The sequence below is a fragment of the Puma concolor genome, chromosome E1 (genome assembly GCF_028749965.1).
Source record: "Puma concolor isolate L17-30 chromosome E1, mPumCon1.1.hap2, whole genome shotgun sequence".
Classification (NCBI taxonomy): Eukaryota; Metazoa; Chordata; class Mammalia; order Carnivora; family Felidae; genus Puma; species Puma concolor.
The window spans coordinates 36823617-36842180 of NC_141680.1; the positions used below are offsets into that span (position 1 = coordinate 36823617).

The 18564-nt window shown below is 61.1% G+C and overlaps 1 protein-coding gene across 1 annotated transcript; it reads right to left on the minus strand.

Moving 5' to 3' along the window:
- Positions 1 to 3810: 3810 nt before the first annotated feature.
- On the minus strand, positions 3811 to 17250 carry XYLT2 (xylosyltransferase 2). Its single transcript, XM_086687009.1, has 11 exons — positions 17051 to 17250; positions 10548 to 11040; positions 10138 to 10313; positions 9643 to 9845; positions 9136 to 9216; positions 8759 to 8975; positions 8479 to 8655; positions 7999 to 8261; positions 7541 to 7736; positions 6557 to 6890; positions 3811 to 5039 (listed from the first exon to the last, which is right to left on the minus strand). The coding sequence occupies exons 1-11, from the start codon at positions 17183 to 17185 to the stop codon at positions 4717 to 4719; spliced, it is 2598 nt and encodes an 865-aa protein (XP_086543135.1). The 5' UTR covers positions 17186 to 17250; the 3' UTR covers positions 3811 to 4716.
- Positions 17251 to 18564: the final 1314 nt, after the last annotated feature.

Genomic DNA, 18564 nt, shown 5'->3' on the forward strand with positions numbered 1-18564 from the left:
GTCTGTGCTGTGTGGGGATAATTTGGGGTCAGCAAGCAAGAGAGCAGAGCCCAACCCCTTCTGTCCCTATGGCTCTCTCCCCTCTAGTTGTCTCCAGGCCAAGGCACAGAGCTCAATCCTCTGCATCTCAGAGATGCACCTGGTGTAGAGATCCCAGTCCTCTCTGACCACTAGCTCATTCTCACGTGACCTGGCAGCCGGCTCTGATGACCTTTGAGAGTCAGAGAAAGCCTCCTCCTCCTGCCCTGGGGAGGTTGCAGGTCAGATGATTCCTTTTGCTCTCTGTACCTAGGCTCCCATACGGTATCCTGTCCCTGGGGAGCAGCCTGACTGTAGTCACCACCTCTCTCCAGTGAAGGCAGCGCTCTGGGCTTTCCCCTGGGAACTAGGGAGAGGGTGGGCCTCCAGTTGTTTGTAGAGCTGGGATGAGACCACTGTCCTCACCAGCAGCTCCCAGCACTGGGTCCCAGTTAACAATAACCAGGCAGGACGCTGACAACGTTATTAACCTTTTCCATGCTGATGCTCTGGCCCCAAGGGAACCCAGGCTGGGAGTGCAGAGTCCGTAACGCTACCTCCTCCCCGCCCCCAGGGGCACAGGTCAAGGGTCCAGCCTGGACCTGGCACGCACAGGCCCACCTCACCTCCCCACATTGGAATCCTGCTCCAGAAGTTTAGTAGGGTTGAGCTGGCCAGTCTGACATCAGCTTGACAGGCAGGGGAGACTGGGGTGCGGGCAGCTCCCTTTTTGCTGCTGCATCAACCCCCTGCGGGCAAAGATTTATTTAGGAGAGCCATGTAGCTTTATCCTGTCTCTTTCTTCAGTTCGGGGAAGTGATGTGTGGAAGGAGTTTAGAGAGGGACAAACTTGAGGAGAAGGAACTTGTGGCACCCTTAGAAGCTGTGAGTCTGAAGGGAAAGGGGAGGACTCCAAGCCTGAACTCTGACCCCAGTGCCCAGCCCCTTCTCCACTGTGACAGACTGTGGCATCTCAGAACTCGGCAGGGAAGGGACTAGCCATACACAGCATTCTTCCCAAGTGGCTTACCCTAGGTGACCCTATAGATGAAGAGGCTGGGCTTCTGGCCTACGGTGAGGGGTCAAGGGTACATCTGATCCAACCCTGGGACTCACCAGTGGCTACAACTAGGACAAGGAAGGAGGCTATTGCCCATGGTGGTCTCTGCATGCAGAACAGCAGTGGCAGAGGGGTGCCAAGACAGGGCATCGGCCTTGAGCCACCTTGAAGACAGTCGGCAGGGCCACAGGACTGCTGTCACCAGGCCACCCCCAGCCCAGGAACTCTGGCCCAGAGGAGCAACTGCATTCGAGGCAGGGTATCTGTGAGCAGGTCTGCCCCTGCTGGACCTGCCAGTACGGTGCCAGGACCTCCTGTCCCACAGAGGGCGCTCCCCTCTGTGGACCTGGCAGCCACCAAGTCCCCTCTACAACCTTCAGAAGGGGTTTTGGCAGGAATGGGCTCAGCTTCTTCTACACCCCATGGCCAGCCAGGGGAGCTCCAACTGGCCCAGACCTCTGTACTCCTCCGTTCCAGATCACCTCGCAGGAACTCTGGCCCGCCACTTCCCATTGGCCCAGGTAACTGGGCTCTGGATGCCAACTGGCTGTCCTCTGGTCTCCGCTCCTGCCTCTAAGGGAACCGAGGCGTCCACGGTTGCTCTGGAAACCGGGCATGGGCCACAAAACACAAAAGCCTCTCTGCAAGGGATCTCCCCCCTCCTTCCAAAGGAATTATCCCAGCAGCCTAGGGGTCCAGCCTGCCCCAGAAGACCCCCACCCCCACCCCGTCCACATCCCGCCTGCCCTGAATCCTGATCTTGACCCCAGGGGCCCCACCAGGAGAGGATTTCAAAGAAGCCTCAAAAAGCCCAAGCCTCCAGGTTCAGCTCACCCTACAGACAGATGGGGGGGAGGAACAGGGCGGAGAAGCTGCACTCGCTCTTGCCTCACTGGTTTGCACAGCAGAGAGGACAGGAGAGGAGAGCTGCCTTCTGAACCAGCCCAGGTCCTGCGATGCTTCCAGCTCAGGAGGCCAAAGCAGGCCCGCCAGAGCAGTGCGGGTGGAGCTGGCCTGCACATTAGAGTCTCCTGGGGGAGGGGCGACTGCTCAGGTCAGGATCTTCGGGTTCATGGGTTTGAGCCCCGCATTGGTCTCTGCATCGGTCTCTGCTCTGAAGGCGTGGAGCCTGCTTGGGATTCTGTCTCTCCTTCTCTCTGACCTTCCCCCGCCTGTGCGCACAGGCACAGTCTCTCGCGCTCTCTCTCAAAATAAACACAATCTCCTGGGGGAGCTTTGAGCCCATACTTTCCCTGGGTTCCCTCCTCACACCAATGAACTCTGAACCCTCAGTCAGGATGCCAGGCCACTAGGCTAAAAGTGCAAACTCAGAACGCCCACACCCGGGGACAGTCCGGAGTAATAAGTAACAGAGGGCCTGGTGTGATGGGGTGAGTGTGGCAGGGGCCGAGATGGCGCTCACGCCCCACCAAGTTAAAGAGACAAGACTTTGGAAACTGTTGCACTAAGCCCAACAGCAGCACAGCCCGGGTGAAATCTGCCCGCTGGACGGCAAGTCCTCAGCCAGCAGAGTCTCATGTTCTGACCCTTACTGCCTGTGCGTAACAGGCTGGACCCACTTAGCAATTTTTCTTTTTATCGACCTGAGAGTCGATGTGAAAAGAAAAAAAAAAAATTCTAGAGAATCGGAGGGGAGTTTCAGATGTTCACAAAAAAAGCAGCCGGAAAAAAAGTCATCCTAGCCCCTAACCCGAGCACTATTTCCTGGGAGATCCTACTGTGGGCTCCTTCCTGGTTCGCCGCCCTAAGGACAGCAGGGTGTAGTGAGAGTGGTTCGGAGGCAGGAGGCAGGCGTCTGTGAGGCTTGCTGCCACCACCTGATAGCTGTGGGCTCGTCATTCCAGTTTCCTAATGTGCTACATGCTACATGCAGGTAATAAAAGTTCCTGCCTCACAGGTTGGGAGGATGCCACAGGACGCCGCCTGCAGGGTCAGCACGCGGGCTGCAAGCACAACCCCAGGGCTGTTCCTGGCGGGCAGGGGTGCCCTCTCCTGGCAACTAGGAAAACTGGGCGTGAGGCCGTCTAGGCAGGAACTGAGCCCTTTGTCCCCAGGCGTGATGTTAGGACGGTTTTAAAGGTCTGAGAAACCCTCGCTCCTGCATTAGGTAATGTGTAAGGGGCTGATACGGAGCCCTTGCTGACAATGGCGGGAGAGTTGGAGGGAGAAAAGCCTTGGGCAGAGGAGGGAGGCTGGACAGACCTTTCCAGCCTGGCCCTCCCAGGTCTTGGGGCCGTGGCCACGGCCCCAAGCCACCGTGGCTCTTGCCCCTAAAGCTCCAACAGTAACGATCAGGCCGTGGCTGGGGCTGCCTCCATTCTCAAGGATGCTCCATAACTCAGAGCTGGGCAGGAGAGTGAGGAGGGCTTGTGGGATGGGCCTTCATTATGCCAACGGCAAAGAAGCCACATCTGCAGGAAAGCGCTGGGTCAGGACCCATGAGAACTGAACTGGCTTTTGTGCCGGCCTACTGGGTGGCAATGAGCAAGTCTCCAAGCCTCTCTGGGCCTGCTTAGCCCCCAGAAAAAGAGGGAGCTGCTTCAGATGGGTTCTTGTATCCCTTCTGGCTCTTGGATTCTTAAACCGTTCCCACTCTAGGCAAATGGGACCTCCACCTTCTCACGGCTGCCAAGATATACCAGCGAAGACGTTTCCAGGGCCCGACAGTGATGGCTTCCCGACACCCAGGAGGAAAAACACAGAGGCTCGACTTAGAGAGATAGAGATATATTTCTTCTGTTGCATATTTCAGACTTCACACTGAGCTTCAGGCACAATGCTGTTCTAGGTTCTTCTGAGAGCCCTGACAGAGCCTTCTTCCCACACTGCTTGTGAGGGCTCGCCCTCCCGGGCGGGAGCCCAGGCCCTACTTGCAGTTCTGGGTACCTGGGAGACTTTGCATTGGTCTCAGCAGGCCCTGGTGCCCTGTGTTGCCCATCAAGGGGCAGGACATGCTGGAAAGCCCTAGAACCAGCCCCACCCCTTCTTCCACGGTCCCCTGGCTACAAGAGGAGAGGCTGTCCCGCTAGAGTCCAGCTCTGCAGCGCTCCCCCAAATCACCTGTTCTCCGGGCCTCAGAGCCTGGCATGGCACTTGCACCCCTGTAGAGCCTCAGCCATGAGCACCACAGGCCCCGGCTGGGAGACGACGCCCTGGAGAGTGAGGCAGGCCCAGCCTCCTCCAGAACAACAACAGATGGGCTCGTCAGGCCCCTGCTCCCCAGAGCCATGGCCCACTTCCTGGAGCTGCCCTGAGCCCTATTGCACAATTTCGTTTCCAGTTCCTCCCCCTACCACTACCACCCGTTAAAAAAAAACAAAACAAAAACAAAAACACACACAAAAAAACCCAAGAAACCTAGAAGGAAAAGTGAGGAAGAGTGGGGCGTGGAAGCTGGAGCCCTTCTCCCCACACTCCTGCCAACCTCTGGTCCCCAGCAAAACCATTAGCAGGAAGTGTGATGCCCACCTTCGCTGCCGCCCGCGCGGGTTCATGATGGCTGGCGTGGGTGTGCTGCCTGGGCTTCTGGTTCTTGCCTGTAGGGAGGGGACGTCCCTCCGCTGTCTGTAAGGTGCAATTTCCCCCGGGGTCATCCGGAGGTGCTGGCTGGGGCCCTGCTACCTGAGTCGCCCATCTGCTTTGACGGGCCCCAGCTCTGATTTGGGGTCGGGGAAAACAGAACTCCAGCTGGTCAGTCTGCAGAGCTCCAGGGAGGGGCAGGTGGAGGGGCCCATGGCACACAGTCCGGCCACAGACCAGAAGCCACTCAGCTCCCCATCTGTCCAGGCCTCGAGTGCCGGGCCCGTGAGCTCCGCGTGCCGGCGGGCGGCCTCCTCCGCGGGCTCTGGCTGAGGCAGGTTCAGGATGCCGCTGAGGCCCTGGAAACTCTGCTCCATGTACTCGTTGTGAGGTGGCCCGGCGTGCAGCCAGCTGGCGTCATCTGGCGGGGGGGGCGTGGGGGGGACACAGAATAGGTGGTAAGCATGCCCCGCCCAACTGAGGCTTCGAAGGCCAGACTCTTAAGATTCAGGTCTGGGCACCCCCGCTTCTGTCCCAACTCTACCACTGAGTCACGTACGGCTGAGTGACCTATGACCTCGGGCTCATCTGCCGAACCTTCTGTGCCTGTAAAACTGTTAGTTTTATAAAATCACAGCGGTCATCTCTGAATCCCCGACTTGGGGATTAAGTAGAACGGTAGGTTCAAGGCATGACGGATGATAAGGTGACGTTCCTGTAGTGGTCTGGTCTGTGTCCCCTGTGCCCCTTCTCAACCACTTCCAGTGGTTCCCAGAGCCATGAACGGCCCCCCACTCAGGCCCTCAGCTCTGGGGCCCAGCTCGCTTGTCCAGCCTCCCTTCCCACCGCTCCTTATATCCTACTCCTGCGACTCTCTGTTCCCCTTGTGCATCAGACACCTCAGCTTAGGACAGCCCTTCTCTGTCTATGAAATTCCAGTCCATCAAGGCTCAGCTCCAACAGCGGCCTCCATCTGTCCCCATCTCCTGCATCAGGCTGGGAGTCCCAGGAGAGCAGGGGTGCGGCTTGTCTGCTCTGGATCTGCCACAGCGCCCCCCACCCTTCCTTCTCTAGATTACCCCTGCTCTGACCCACTTTCTCTGTGATAAGATGTAGCCGGAGGAAGGGAACCTCTACCTACCCATTGAGCACCTGCTGACCTACTGGATACGGGCTACTTTCACCCACATGCTCATCCCTCACATCTCCCGGGCGGTGGCTGTACTAGGCCCCTCTCGAGGGAACCTGAAGTCTCTGCCTGTGTTCAGAGCCTGCTCGCTTAGCCTCAGCCAAGTGGGGGGTGGGCCACGTGACCCTGCCCACCCAGCCACACAACGGACTGAGGGCCAATCGGATCTGCTGTCCCAAGAATGAGGAGCGGAGGCCCCAAGAGGCCCTGGTTAGTTTCTGCTGCCCTGAGAGGCCACGTATCATGTACTGAGAAGCCAGAGCCTGAGGCTGACACACAGACGGGACAGGATGAGGGACAAGATGGCCCCACAGAGACAGACAAAGCACCTCCGGTTCCCGGTGAAACCCGAGATGTTTCCTGGGTTCTGGGGGACAGCCCTGCATTCTTCCAACAATTTTCCCCTTGTACTTGAGCTAGTTTGAGGGGACTTGTGTTGCACACACCCAGGAGGTCTCCAATAGTTATCACTCCTACCTTACACGTAGTAAGACTGGGGCTCAGGAGGCCAAATAATTTGCCAAGGATAAAGGTCCAAGTAAAGCGTCAGCTACACCCCACAGCCAAGTCTGCCTGACTCCAAAGCTTGCCTCTCTACCCTACCTCAGTGCGGGGACACTAAGGGCCAGACCATCAGGGCCCCAACCCTGCCTCTTTCCCTACTCGAGGGTCAGCTCTGATGGTCAGCTTTTCGGGGTCACCTGCCAGGCAAATCCTATTCTATCTGGCTTCTGGGCCTAGATCCTTACCTTTCCTGAGAGGTAGTTTGCGGTTGAAGGTCAAGGGCAGCACGAGGAAGCGGGTCTCGCCCAGGGGTTCCCAGAATTGAAGCAGTCGAACAGTCCAGGCCCCTGGTCGCAGGGGCCGGCTCAGCGGGGGCTTGTACTGTGTGACCTCGGTGTCCGCGTCTACCGCGATGTCGTAAGATGTGGCCACCACGTAGGTGGGGTCAATCCACACCACGGTGGCCGTGAGGTTGGGGCCCCGGGCCCAGCGCTGCATGGCCACAGGCTCGTCCAGTGGCCCCAGCAACCCCCCAAAGTTCCGGAAAAGACGCTCCTTGGGGTCCCACTCGGTGCCGACCTGTAGGGAGGGAGGCAGCTGGGCAGGAGCCTGGGGAGCAAGTCCTCTCTACTCTGATGCTGCCTCTAACTCTCTGTGTGGCCTCAGGCCAGGCACTGTATCTTTCTGGGCCTCAGTTTCCCCATTTGCAAAACGAAGGGCTTGGACTAGGATTTCCTTAGTATCTTTCTCAGCTCTCAGATTTGTTCTACACTCCTGTCCTGGCTTGCTCTGCAGTGGTGGGGGCGGTAAGGCAGAGATGAAGTTTGAGGTCCTGCCCAGAGACCATCTCCACACAAAGCCAAGGCCTCTAAGAGCAAGAGGACACTCAAACGTCTAACAGAGTATCAAAGTCCCTCCAGAAGAAAATCACTGTAGTTTCTGAAGCCTGGGCTCGTGTCGTAGAGCAGCTACGGTCCCCTCCCTGCTCACTGCACGTCCTCCTCGGTGCACCCCAAGTGGGGAGGTGCTTCTCAGTGTGCGCATGCGGGGGAGACACAGGCATGAGCACAGGGCATCACCAGGGTTCCATCATGGGGAAAGAGCCCATGGACTCAGTCCTGAGAGGCCCAGCCCAGTCCTTCTCCCTCCCTTGAGGTCTGTCCCTCTCTTCCCACTACCCTGAGTCTTGCTGGGGGTCGGGAGAAAGCAAGGGGGAGGACCTGTCCCACCTCCAAACTCTGGAGCCGGCTGGCCTGGTCACTGCGCCCCAACAGCTTCAGCGACCCCTGGGGCATCAGCCACATCTCAAGCGTCTCTGCCGGCCCCTGGGCTGAGGGTTGCACCGGCTGCGTCACCAGGTAGCCCTGGAAATGGTCGTCATAGAAATACAGGTGCACGCTGGACGGCAAGCCCCTGGGCTCAAACCTAAGAAGGTTCCAGCAGGGAGAAAGGGAGATGCCATCAGCACACCCGACTGGCCTGGAGTCCCAGGGAGGGGGCTCTGGGGAGTCCCGTCCCCAGGCACTTCCTTCGCCCCAAATCTCACGCCCCCAGCACCTGCACGCCTGGCTCTTGCCTTTCTCCCTGCCTCAGACTGGGGGCTCCCTGGGGCGGGGGCTGTCGCTTTCTGACTGACCTCCCCACAGGGCACCCTGAGGACCTGAGCTATGTCAAAAGGAGGCCTCACCTGCAGAGGGGGGTGGCCAGCGGGGGTGCAGCGGCGGCAGCATGGCGCAGGCTGAGGCGGACAAAGGCGTTGTAAGCGGTGAGCATCACATCGCTGAGCCCACTGGGGCCGTCGGCCGCGTCGTACGTGTTCTCCCAGTAGGCCTTGAGGGCCGGCGTGCCCGGGGGGTAGCTGCCATACAGGTGGAAGTCCAGGATTTCCAGTACCTCCTGGTTCACAGTCGACTCAAACTTCCGGGCGAAGAAGGTGGGTCTGGAGACTTGCTGCAGCGGGAGAGGTAAGGAGGGTGAAGGGGTCCGGAGGCCCCTTCAGATGGCGTGGCTGGAGTGGGGGCCCTTCCTGCTGCCGCTGGAAGCCCCCTGGAGCCCCAGGCGCTGCTCCAGGGGAGGCCCCCCCAGATGCTCTGGTGGGCTCACCCTGAATCCCTTCCGACCCTGGGAAGCGCACAGAGCGGCTGGGGCAGGGGCCACGGGGAAGCACCTGCAGCCGAAGGAAGTCCTGTGGCTTGAAGTCGTTGGGGGAGCAGCCGCACCAGTCCACGATGTGCTTGTACTGGCACTTGCAGCCCAGCCTGCGGTTCCAGTTGGTGACCCGCAGGTTGTTGTCCACGAGGCTCTGGCAGGCTGGGCTGTTCTCCAGCACCGTGTGGAAGAAGGACTGTTGGGGGGGGGGGGGAGGTGGGCAGGGCAGGATGGAGGGTGAGCCTCGGGCACCCCGTCACACAGCCTCCCTGGCCTCGCCGGGGACCTGGGCCACCCACCTCCGCAGGGAGCAGCGTGTAGGTGTAGAACTGGCGCAACTGGGCCACCAGCGGGTCGTCCGTGTATACCACGTACTCCACAAAGCCGCGCGTCAGCACGAACCAGTCGGAGCCGCCATCCACCACGATGCCCGCCGGGATCTGCCGCTCGCCCAGGCGCCACATGTGCGAGTCACATTCGTGGAAGAGCCGGTCTAGGCCCTGTTTCTTGATGAACCTGCGGGTGGCAGACGAGCTCACTCGGGCACCTTGGGACCAGTGGGCCTCAGTCTGTGGTTGGTTTGCAGGCTTTGCAAACCGGCCGTGTGTGGGAGGGGCTGTGACGAGCCCCCTGGCCGGGCGCCCCCCCCCCCCCTCCGCCCGCCCCAAACCCTCACCTGGAGTTGTCCCGGCCATGTGACTTGAGGAAGTTCTTGTCCCGGTTCTTAGACAGGAAAGCCACCAGCTCCTCGTTCGTCCTAGAGAAGGGAAGGGGCGTGGGCGGTGTGGGTAGGGGGCCTGGCTCAGGCCCGGGGCACAGCCCCCTCAGCACCGTCTGCCTTCCCTCCCCACCCCTCCCTGCCTCATGGAGAGCTGTCCTAGCCACTGGCCCTGCCCCCGGATGATGCTCCGGGGTGGGGGCACCCGCAGCCTCCCTCTGCCCCTTGCCCTCTCAGCTAGCACCCAGGTCCGGGCCTCTACCTGCTCCCTGGTCCCTTGTCACTCTCAGTCCTGACATCACCTTTCACCAGCCCCTCCCTGAACACATGGCTGTGGTCCAGGGACCGGACCCCGGGGGGGGGGGGGGGGGGGCGGGAAGGGAAGGAGTCTATCAGGCCCCTCCCACCCCAAGCACCCCCACGGGCCGCCCTCTGCTCTGCGGGATTCAGAGCACTGCCCCACACCTGGTCGGGTAGTCGGTGGCACTGAGGTTGATGAAGAAGTCCCAGGCCCAGCCGGGCACCTCCAGCAGGTCCCGCATGCTGCGCAGATACATCCTCAGCAGGCTGGCCCCGCCCCAAATGGTGACCATGCGCCAGGGCGTCACCCGCACATTATCGTACCGCCGGGCCAGCTCCACCACCTCGCGGTGCAGGTAGTTGGAACGCTGGGGGCAGGTGGGCGAGACTCAGTAGCCACAGGGGACCCCCGGTATCACAGCCTCCCCACCCCACCCCCGGGGACAAGTGACATGGAATGGAGAGAGCACCGGGCAGGACTCAGCTCCTAACTGGCTATGTCGCCTTGTGCTGGCCATTCCCCATGTTCTAGGCCTGCTCCCCTCTCTCCGGGCCACCTGAGCAGATCAGAGACCCTGTCCACCTGTGACCTTCTGGGTCTTGGTGCCACTCGCTCAGATGCCTGTGTGGTTACCCCCCGCCCCCCCCCCCCAACAGTACCTTGTCTACGTGGATGTAAAAGAAATGCTGCTCGTGGTAGACAGCCTTGAGGAGACGCTTTAGCTGGCGGATGGCACGGCCGTGAACCACCAGCATGTAGGCGATTCGGACCGGGGGGCCGTCCACGGGCTGCTGGGCCCGGACTTCGTCCCACTGGATGCCGGGGCTCATCTTCCCTGAGAGGAGAGACCAGGGGCATCAGTGAGGCCCCTCCCCAGGCCACGGGGCAGGGCTGAGATGGGAAGAGGGACCGCCCGCCCGACGCTCCCTGGTCCCAGCGCTGCCTCTGCCACTCAGCGCAGGTTATCGCCGGCTTAGCCAGGGAGGTGAGCCCCTCTGAGCCTTCTTCCTCTGAGAAATGAGGTGAAGACCCTGCCACCCCTGCGCCCGTGCCTGTCTCGTACTCTTACCAGCCAGCTGGCAGTGCCGGGGCACAGCCTTGGGCATGAGGCTCCCGGCCTGGTGCAGGCACACCACGTTGGCGATCTCCTGCTGGCACTGCTTGGAGCTGGCCCGGGCCAGGGCAGACAGCGCATCCTTGCCCACAATCTCACACTTGGGGGTGAAGCCGTTATCCGTGGGCTGGGAGGCGCCCTCCACGCTCCCCGTGTCTCCGTGTGGCGGGAAGCCAGCTGCCCCGACCAGCGCCTCCCCGGCTGCTGCCCCACTGAGGTTCTGGCGGCCTGGGGCCTCCGGGGGTGGGGCTGGCGGGACCCGGCGGTTGGCTCTGTGCCGGCTGGTTACGGCCCGTACCACCTTGGCCACGGGCATGCCGGGGCTCTCAGCGCGACCCCGCCAGCGCCCATGTCTTCTGCCCGCGCTGCCCCGCCGCCCAGCTGAACTGTCTGTGTCCTTGGAGCCCTCGCTGGGGTCCAGCGGCCGCGGCTTTCTCTGCCTTCCTTTCTGTAAGAGACAGGCAAACACAGGTCACGGGGACGGTCACCCTCCTCCTGCTCCCTTAGCTCCCTGCTGGCCCCTGCCACCCTGCACCCAGTGAGTGCTCCTCACGGGAGGACTCTGCATGAGCAACAACGTCCGCCGAGGGGCTTCTCCGGCCAGCCGGCCGAAGAAGTGCCATCCTACCTCCACGGCACCATTGCACCCCTGTCCCCACATGTCCAGACCACAGGGTACCTGTGCGTCCCCCCGTGCTTGGGAATCAAATACCACCCTCTTTCCCAGCAAATACGATGTCCGCGTATGTCACGAAAGAAGGGTGGCGGGCCCGGCCGAGGACGCCAGGGTTCTACCCAGGCCTGGCTGGGAAGAGACAGGAAGAAAGCATCCCACCAACTACAGCGTTTCCACGTGGGAGTGTGGAGGCCGTGCGAGTGAATGGGCCGTGCCTGGTGGGGGGGGGGGGGGGAGCACCATACTCGTTGGGCTCTCTGGGAGGCAGAGACCAAGAGGGAGTCAGAGTGCGTGACTTTCCCTGGGGGGTAAGACCCGTGGGTGATGCAGGGGCGGGAGCCGGAGCTGGGCCGGCAAAGCCGTCAGACCACCGAGCAGGCCTGACTCCGGTGTTAGGAGGGGGGCAGAAGGAAGGGCTTCAGACAACAGCGCAGCTCGGAGGGAGCCGTGGCCAGCTAATGCGAATGGCGTGGACCACTGCCACATGCTGTCACTGGCCGGAGGGCTGAGGCCGAGCCTCAAGGCGCCCGCAGCTGGAGGCCGGCCCCTCACCGCTCCTCTCGGTGGGTTCTCTCCGGGAGGGAAATCTGTCCCAGCCGCCTCACCCTGCTTCCTGGCTCCCCTGCCTCTTCTCAAACTGGCACTCTCTTCCCAGCTCCCTCTGTCCCCTCCTCCACCCCCCGCCATCCCTGCACCCCATCCCACCTATCCTTCGTGATCCAGCTCCAAGCCCCCTCGTGCGAACACCCCATTTGCCCCCGAGGGTCAGGCTCCTCCGGCAGGCAGAGCTCCCAGGTGAGAGACTGTCACACCAGCCCCACCTCCCAGCGTCTGGTGGAGTAGGACACCTGGCTGCTGTCTGGCGGCTGAGATGTGGGAAGAGCAGGAGGCACTGTGTGACTGTCCCCCTGGCCACCTACCTCCTCTGAGCAGGTCCCTCAGCTCTAAAGGGGGGAGGGAGGTGTGAGCGTAAGTGAGATAGAGCACAAGAGAGTGTGCTGGAAGGAGCCGTCTCCACCGGCCATCCGCTGCTCCCTTGTGACCCCTCTGTGGGTCCCCCCGGCCCCAGCAGTACCGCACAGGCCACAGGCCTTTTCTGGCCTGGCCTTTCAGCAGCATCACCTGCTGGTCCACAGCACCCTCCCCACTCAGCCGCCGGACGCCCTCCCGGGGTTTCCACGGCCTCCCTGGCCGGTGTCCCTGGTCCCCCTGCCCCTACTCTGGTTTCCCGATGGTCTGTTCCCGTCGCAGTAGTAGCCAGTGTTCCTGTTCAAACAAGCCCCGTCTCGCCACCCCCCTGCTCCAAACCACCCCTGGCCTCCCCGCCGAGCGTGAAACCCCAAAGCCCCTCCAGGAGCCCATAGAGGCCACAAGAGCTGCGGTCTGGCTGTCCCTCCCACCAACCTCCCCCTCTGACCTCATCTCCTACTAACCTCCTCCAGACGCCCACTCTCCTCCAGCCACAGTGGCCTTCCCGTTGTCCCTCCACGCCACTGGCCACACACTGTCCCCTGTGCCTGGAATGCCCCCCCCCCCAGATGTCTCCATAGCTCATGCCTTGCCCCCTTCAATTCTTTGCTCAGATGGCATCTTCTCAGCAAGGCCCATCCTGACCGCTGCATTTCAACTCCAGCTCTCCCTCAGCCTCCACTTTACCTTCCCCACAGCACTTACTTCCTTCTCTTATCCTATAATGCATCCATATTGTGTTATCCCGTGTCTCTCCGCTCATAGGAATGCAACCTCCACGAGGACAGGGCTTTTGTTGTTTCTTCAACCAGTGCCTTCCAGCGCCCAGAAGCATGTCTGGCAAAGGCAGACACTCCCAAAATATTTGTCGTAATATAAAGTTCTTGATATAGGCTCAGCATTCAGTACCTCCTGACATCCTTATTATTACCGCTATTACTATCACTGGAGGAGGATTAGGGAAGTCAGGAGAGGCGCAAAGGCGCTCAGACATTTTGGACGCTGTTGGGTTGAGTGAGTGTTCCCTGCCCCTCCCCTCCCTAGGCCCTTTCTCCCCTCCCCTGTCAAAACACGGCAGGCACCTCGCATGGCAGGGTCCGCGCCCGCTCCTCCACCCAGGCGCCTGCACTCTCCGCGCACGGCACCCAGCCGGCCCTCTGATCTCTTGAGAGGTGCCCCACGAGAGCTCCGGGCGTCTGTCCCCGTCTGGGGAGACGCTACAAGAGCGACGGGTAGGGTGGGGAGGGCGTCCTGGCCTGGGCAGCCCCCAGGAAAGGAGAAAGCAGCTCCGTGGCGCTGAGTGTATGTCGACCCGGTGATGGGTGACCTGGCGGCACGGTGAGGTGGACAGAGACGGCAGAGCAGCTGTGGGCTCCCGGGGTGGAAGCCAGCACCAGTGAGGCAGGAAGCTGGTCAAGAGGGCAGGGCACGGGGCACAAGGCCAGGCTGGCTGCGGTGGGGGACGGGATGTGGGAGGAGATGGGCGGGCTGGTGCCCTGCACTGCAGCAGGGAGCTGGCTGACCCTGAGAAGGTCAATCCCAGAGGAAGCTGGGGGCCCTGGGGGCAGCAGTGAGGACCGGGAGGGGGCCCCTGCTGGGCAGCCAGCCCCCACCTCTGCCCCCTCCCACCAGCGTTCATGGGGGCATCAGCGGGGCCCCTACTTGTGCCCCCAAAGGGACGATCCTCAGTAGCCCGGAGGTCAGGGTCCCCTCTGATTACTGAGGGGGAGGGACTCGCCCTCTGACCTCTGGCCTGGATGCATTCTGGCCTCCGAGGTGCCTCCTCCCCACTGAGGAGGCATTCAAAGTCCTCTGCCATTTCCCTGGCCCTGCAGTCCTGCTTGGAATCCTTCTCTGAGCCTGGGAGGCAGACAACGCAGAATGGCTTACCCCACATCCTACCACCTTCAGACTTCTCCGACGGTGTTTAAAGTTAAGTGGTGAGACCATGTCTGTGAAAGCTTTTAAAGCTGTAAAGTGGCTCTTTGGATGGTAATGGTCAGCCTTGGTCTGCATTCTAGCCCCTCCACAGATGGACAGAGTGTGCGTCTGAAAGGCACCGTCTGACCCCAGCGCCGCTGAAACCCCTCCGATACCTTCCCACTTCACTTACAGCAAAACCCGAGCTCTCCCTAAGGGTCTCTAGGATGTGCCCCAGACTAACTCTTGAACCTTCCTCCAGGGAGCAGGCCACACCCTTCTTCCCATTCCTCGAAGGCACCCAGCTAAGCCCATTCTCCTCAGGGCCTCTGCCCAAACTCGGATGATTGGCTTCTTGAGCTCACATACCACTTCCTGCCAAAGCCTTCCCTCACCAAGCTCCACCAACCCCCTCGACACTGAGTTTCCTTTCTGCTGTCAGTCTCTCCCTGCACTCTGTCTGCCCTTCAGGGCCCAGGCCTTGTCTCCTTTCTTTCTTTCTTTTTTTTTTAATTTTTTTAATGTTTTATTTATTTTTGAGAGAGAGAGAGAGAGTGGGGGAAGGGCAGAGGGAAAGGGAGAAACAGAATCTGAAGCAGGCTCTAGGCTCTGAGCTGTCAGCACAGAGCCCGACGCAGGGCTCGAACTCACGAACCGTGAGATCATGACTTGAGCTGAAGTCGGATGCTTAAGCGACTGAGCCACCCAGGTGCCCCTGCTTTGTTTATTTTTGTAGCCCCAGTATTAGCACAGCACCTGCTGCTACTAAGGAGGAGTGAACAAGTGTTTGTTGACTGACTGACTGACTGAATGGCTGGCTAATGAATCCCTATTCCCAGTGTGTAGCACTGAGATAATAGCAAGAGTTACTTCCTGACGGCTTAGCTTGTGCCAGGAACTCCTGCAAATCCTTCCCAGGTATCATTTTCATTTTCAGTCTTCATAATCACCCAATGAGAGGGGGGCTATTATTACCCCCTCCCGAGAGGGAGCACTGATGAGGACACGGAAAGAGGTTAGGTGACTGGCCTGGGGTCTCCCTGCCACTTAGCAGCAAGGCTGGAAACACAGACAGGACGTGGAGGAGCTAGGGCGGTACAACTTCAGCACCCACCTTCCTAAGCTCTATGCTAGGCTGCCTGGAAAGCCTTGAGCTCTAGCGAGGTGGCCGCTGAAGGGGTCCAAGCACCAATGGCTGCCTGGACCGCCCAATGTTTAGGTCATCGAGCATCGTTTCTGTTCCAGTCCAGTCCAGCCCTGTCAGCTTCTACCAGGAACCTGGGAGAAGGAGGTGGGGTGGTGGGACCCCAACTGCTCTACTCCCCAGTTCTCCGCCCTATGGCTATGGGCAGGGCAGCTGGGATTTGAGGCCTGGACAATCTCTTAGCCCATTGGGAGACTCACAGAGCCACGCAGCTCAGGGCCATTTGTTTCTGAGAAGCCACAGCCCTCCCCACAGTGGTCACTGGCGTCTACTCACAGACTCCAGGATCAGAGGGTTCCCTAACTGCCTCAGCAGCCTAGGGCACCTGGGAACATCTCATCTGCCCGGTCTTCTCACACTGACCCCCAAACACTCTTCGTCTTCCTCCTACTTATGGGTCCACACAGAACAAGCTCACTCCCTTTGGGTGTCACAGAGCCAGCCTCCCCCCCCCCCCCGCCCACCCCCCTCTGCTCCTCTTGGAGCTGTGGTCTCACCTGACTCTGTTCCAGCTCCTTCACCCTCCCAGCCTCTTGGTTCTCCCCAGAAAGGCAAGGGCAGCCCTTCTCCCAGTCTCCATACCAGGCCTTCCTGGCCACTGAGATGCCGTAAGGGGAAGTGAACATGGAGCCTCTCTTGGCCTTCTGACTGCCAGGTGGAGAGGCCCAAGAGGAGATGCCAAGCAGAGTGTCTGACTCAGAGCCCTAGAGGCACCAGAACCGACAGGGTGGGGGTAGGGGCAGGGAAGCCTTGTCCTCCGGTCCACAGCTTAGGACCAGGGTTTGGACCCTCTAGCATGGCCTCAGACCCCACTGGATCCTTCCTGAACACCCTGGGAGGGGACGTGTATGGGCCTCCAGCTGAACCCAGCCACGAGTGAGTGACACTCTCAAGGCAGGGACCTGGGTACTGAGCTGGACAGGTTTGTCCCTGCTCCCGGGCCTGAGTCTCTATTGAACCAGCTGATGCCGTCCCCATTCCCTAAGGGCAAGAGGCCCCCCTCACTCCCCCCACCCCCATTCCCTAATGTCCTGAGGCCACTCACCGGCTCACTTCTCCCGACCATCTCCTCCTGAAGACCCACGACTTTTCTTCAGACCCCAGGCTAAGAAAAACACACCTGGGGGACACACTCCCAGTTCTCTTCCTCGGGGTCACTCCCTGTTCCCTCAGTTGCTGTACTGAGTTCCAGCCCAGGGCTCCACCTCCCCATTGGCGGCAGCCCGTCAGGCGCAGCTGGGCGCCGATGCCCGGGGTCCCTCGGCCCCGCTCCTCCGCCTACGACACGCACACCCCCGCCCCCTCCCAACTTCAGAAAGTTTGGCCTGGGGCTCCCCACCTCCGAGCAGGCTCGGGCCCGGCCCCGCCTCCCGGTCCTGCTCCCCGCGCCTGACCTTCATAGCTCCCCGGGACGGAGACCACCCCACCGATACCCGCTCCTCCCGCCCGGGCCCCCTGCCCGCCCGAGGCCCGGGCCTCCGGGTCACGCACCGCCTCCGCGCGCAGTCCCTGGGGCCCTCCTGGGAAAGGGGCACCAGGGGTGCGATGTCCTGCTCCCCGCGGCCGCCCGCGCCAGCACGCACGCGGCCGGTGCCCCACTTCCCTGGCCCGGGCCGCCCGCAGCCCCGCCAGGACCCCGCGCGCCCCCGCGCCCGGCCTGCCCGCCTGCCCGCCCGGCCGTCGGAGCACCTCGCCCGGCTCGTCTTCCTCCAGGCCGCTGAAGCTCCACACCACCAGGCCCTGCAGCAGCAGGATGGCCAGCGCCGTGGCGATCGCCAGCTTGTAGCGCCGCACCAGCTTCTGCACCCGCGCGCTCGCCACCATCTTCCTGCCCGGGACGCGGGGCGCGCGCCCAGCCCTGCAACCCGGCCGCGGGCGCGCGCCTGGGCGCGGACGGAGCCGGTGGGCCCCCCCATAGGAGGCGGGCCTGGCGCGCGCCGGGGCGGGGCGGGGCAGGGGGCGGGGTCCACGGGCCAGAAATGCCGCGCCCCGCAGGCCAGGGGCGGAGCCTGGGGTCGCAGAGCCGCGGGCCCGGCCCGTGCGGGGTCCGCCTCCCTGGTGGTGCCTCCGCGGTCTTCGTCCGTGGCCCGGTCCCCGTGGGCGCACACCTGCTCCAGGATGGCAAACCGGTTTGCGGAGAGGTCTGCGGCCCGACCTCTGTCTTGCTCGCCGCCTGGTGTCGCGGGAGGTGGGGCAACTCAGCCCCCTGCTGATCAGCTCTCCGCCCTGGGCGCGCAGAGAATGCTAAAGCTCCCAGAAATGCCGAGTTGAGAGAGTGTATAAACGCCACAGGCCCCTGCTTAGAAACCCTGGAGGCCGCGCCCACGGGGCAAAGTCTAACCCCCTTGACTGGCACCCGAGGCTTTGCACAGAGCCTCGTTTCCTCTTGCCTCTTCTTTTCATCCTAAGGATCTTAAGGCCTCTACTGGAGCCGGGGATTCTCAAATTTGGAGCCGGGGATTCTCAAATTCTAGGGTTCATCGGATGCTCCTGGAGGACCATGATAGGTTCCCACCCCAAAATTTCTGCTTTGGTAGGTCGGGAGTGGGGCCCCGAGATTTAGAATTTTCAACAAGTTCCCAGGTGATGCTGATGCTTCTAGTCTGGGGTTACACTTGGAGAACCATTAGACCTTTGCATATCTGATCTCTTTGCCAAGTGCTAGCAGCTGTTGCCTGCCTCCTTCCGCCTCCCCATCAGTGACATCCCTCCCACCAAGTGCTTCCCCAACACTGTGCAGTTGAGCACTAACTACATAGCGGGTCGTGATTTCTCTGGGATCCTGCCTAATTCACCTTTGAATTTTTGTCTTGACATTGGACACTTAGCAGTGCTCAAGAAATGTTTCAAAAGAAAGAGGAGGCGAAGCCCAACTTGCTGTTTAACCAGCTGACCCTAACAGTTTTTGAAAGTCTGGCATGTTCAAGCACAGTGTAGACAAGGTCTAAACACCCACAGCCCTCCCCTGAACCTGGCATGTCCACAGAGAGAGGGCCAAGAGGAGGGAAAGCAGTGCCCACCGAAAAGTGCATGCCCAGCCAGTGCCAAACACCGTGGGGACGAAGCAATAAAAAGAGCAAAACCAAATTGGAGGATTGAAAATAAAGACTTTAAGGGGCGCCTGGGTGGCGCAGTCGGTTAAGCGTCCGACTTCAGCCAGGTCACGATATCGCGGTCCGGGAGTTCGAGCCCCGCGTCAGGCT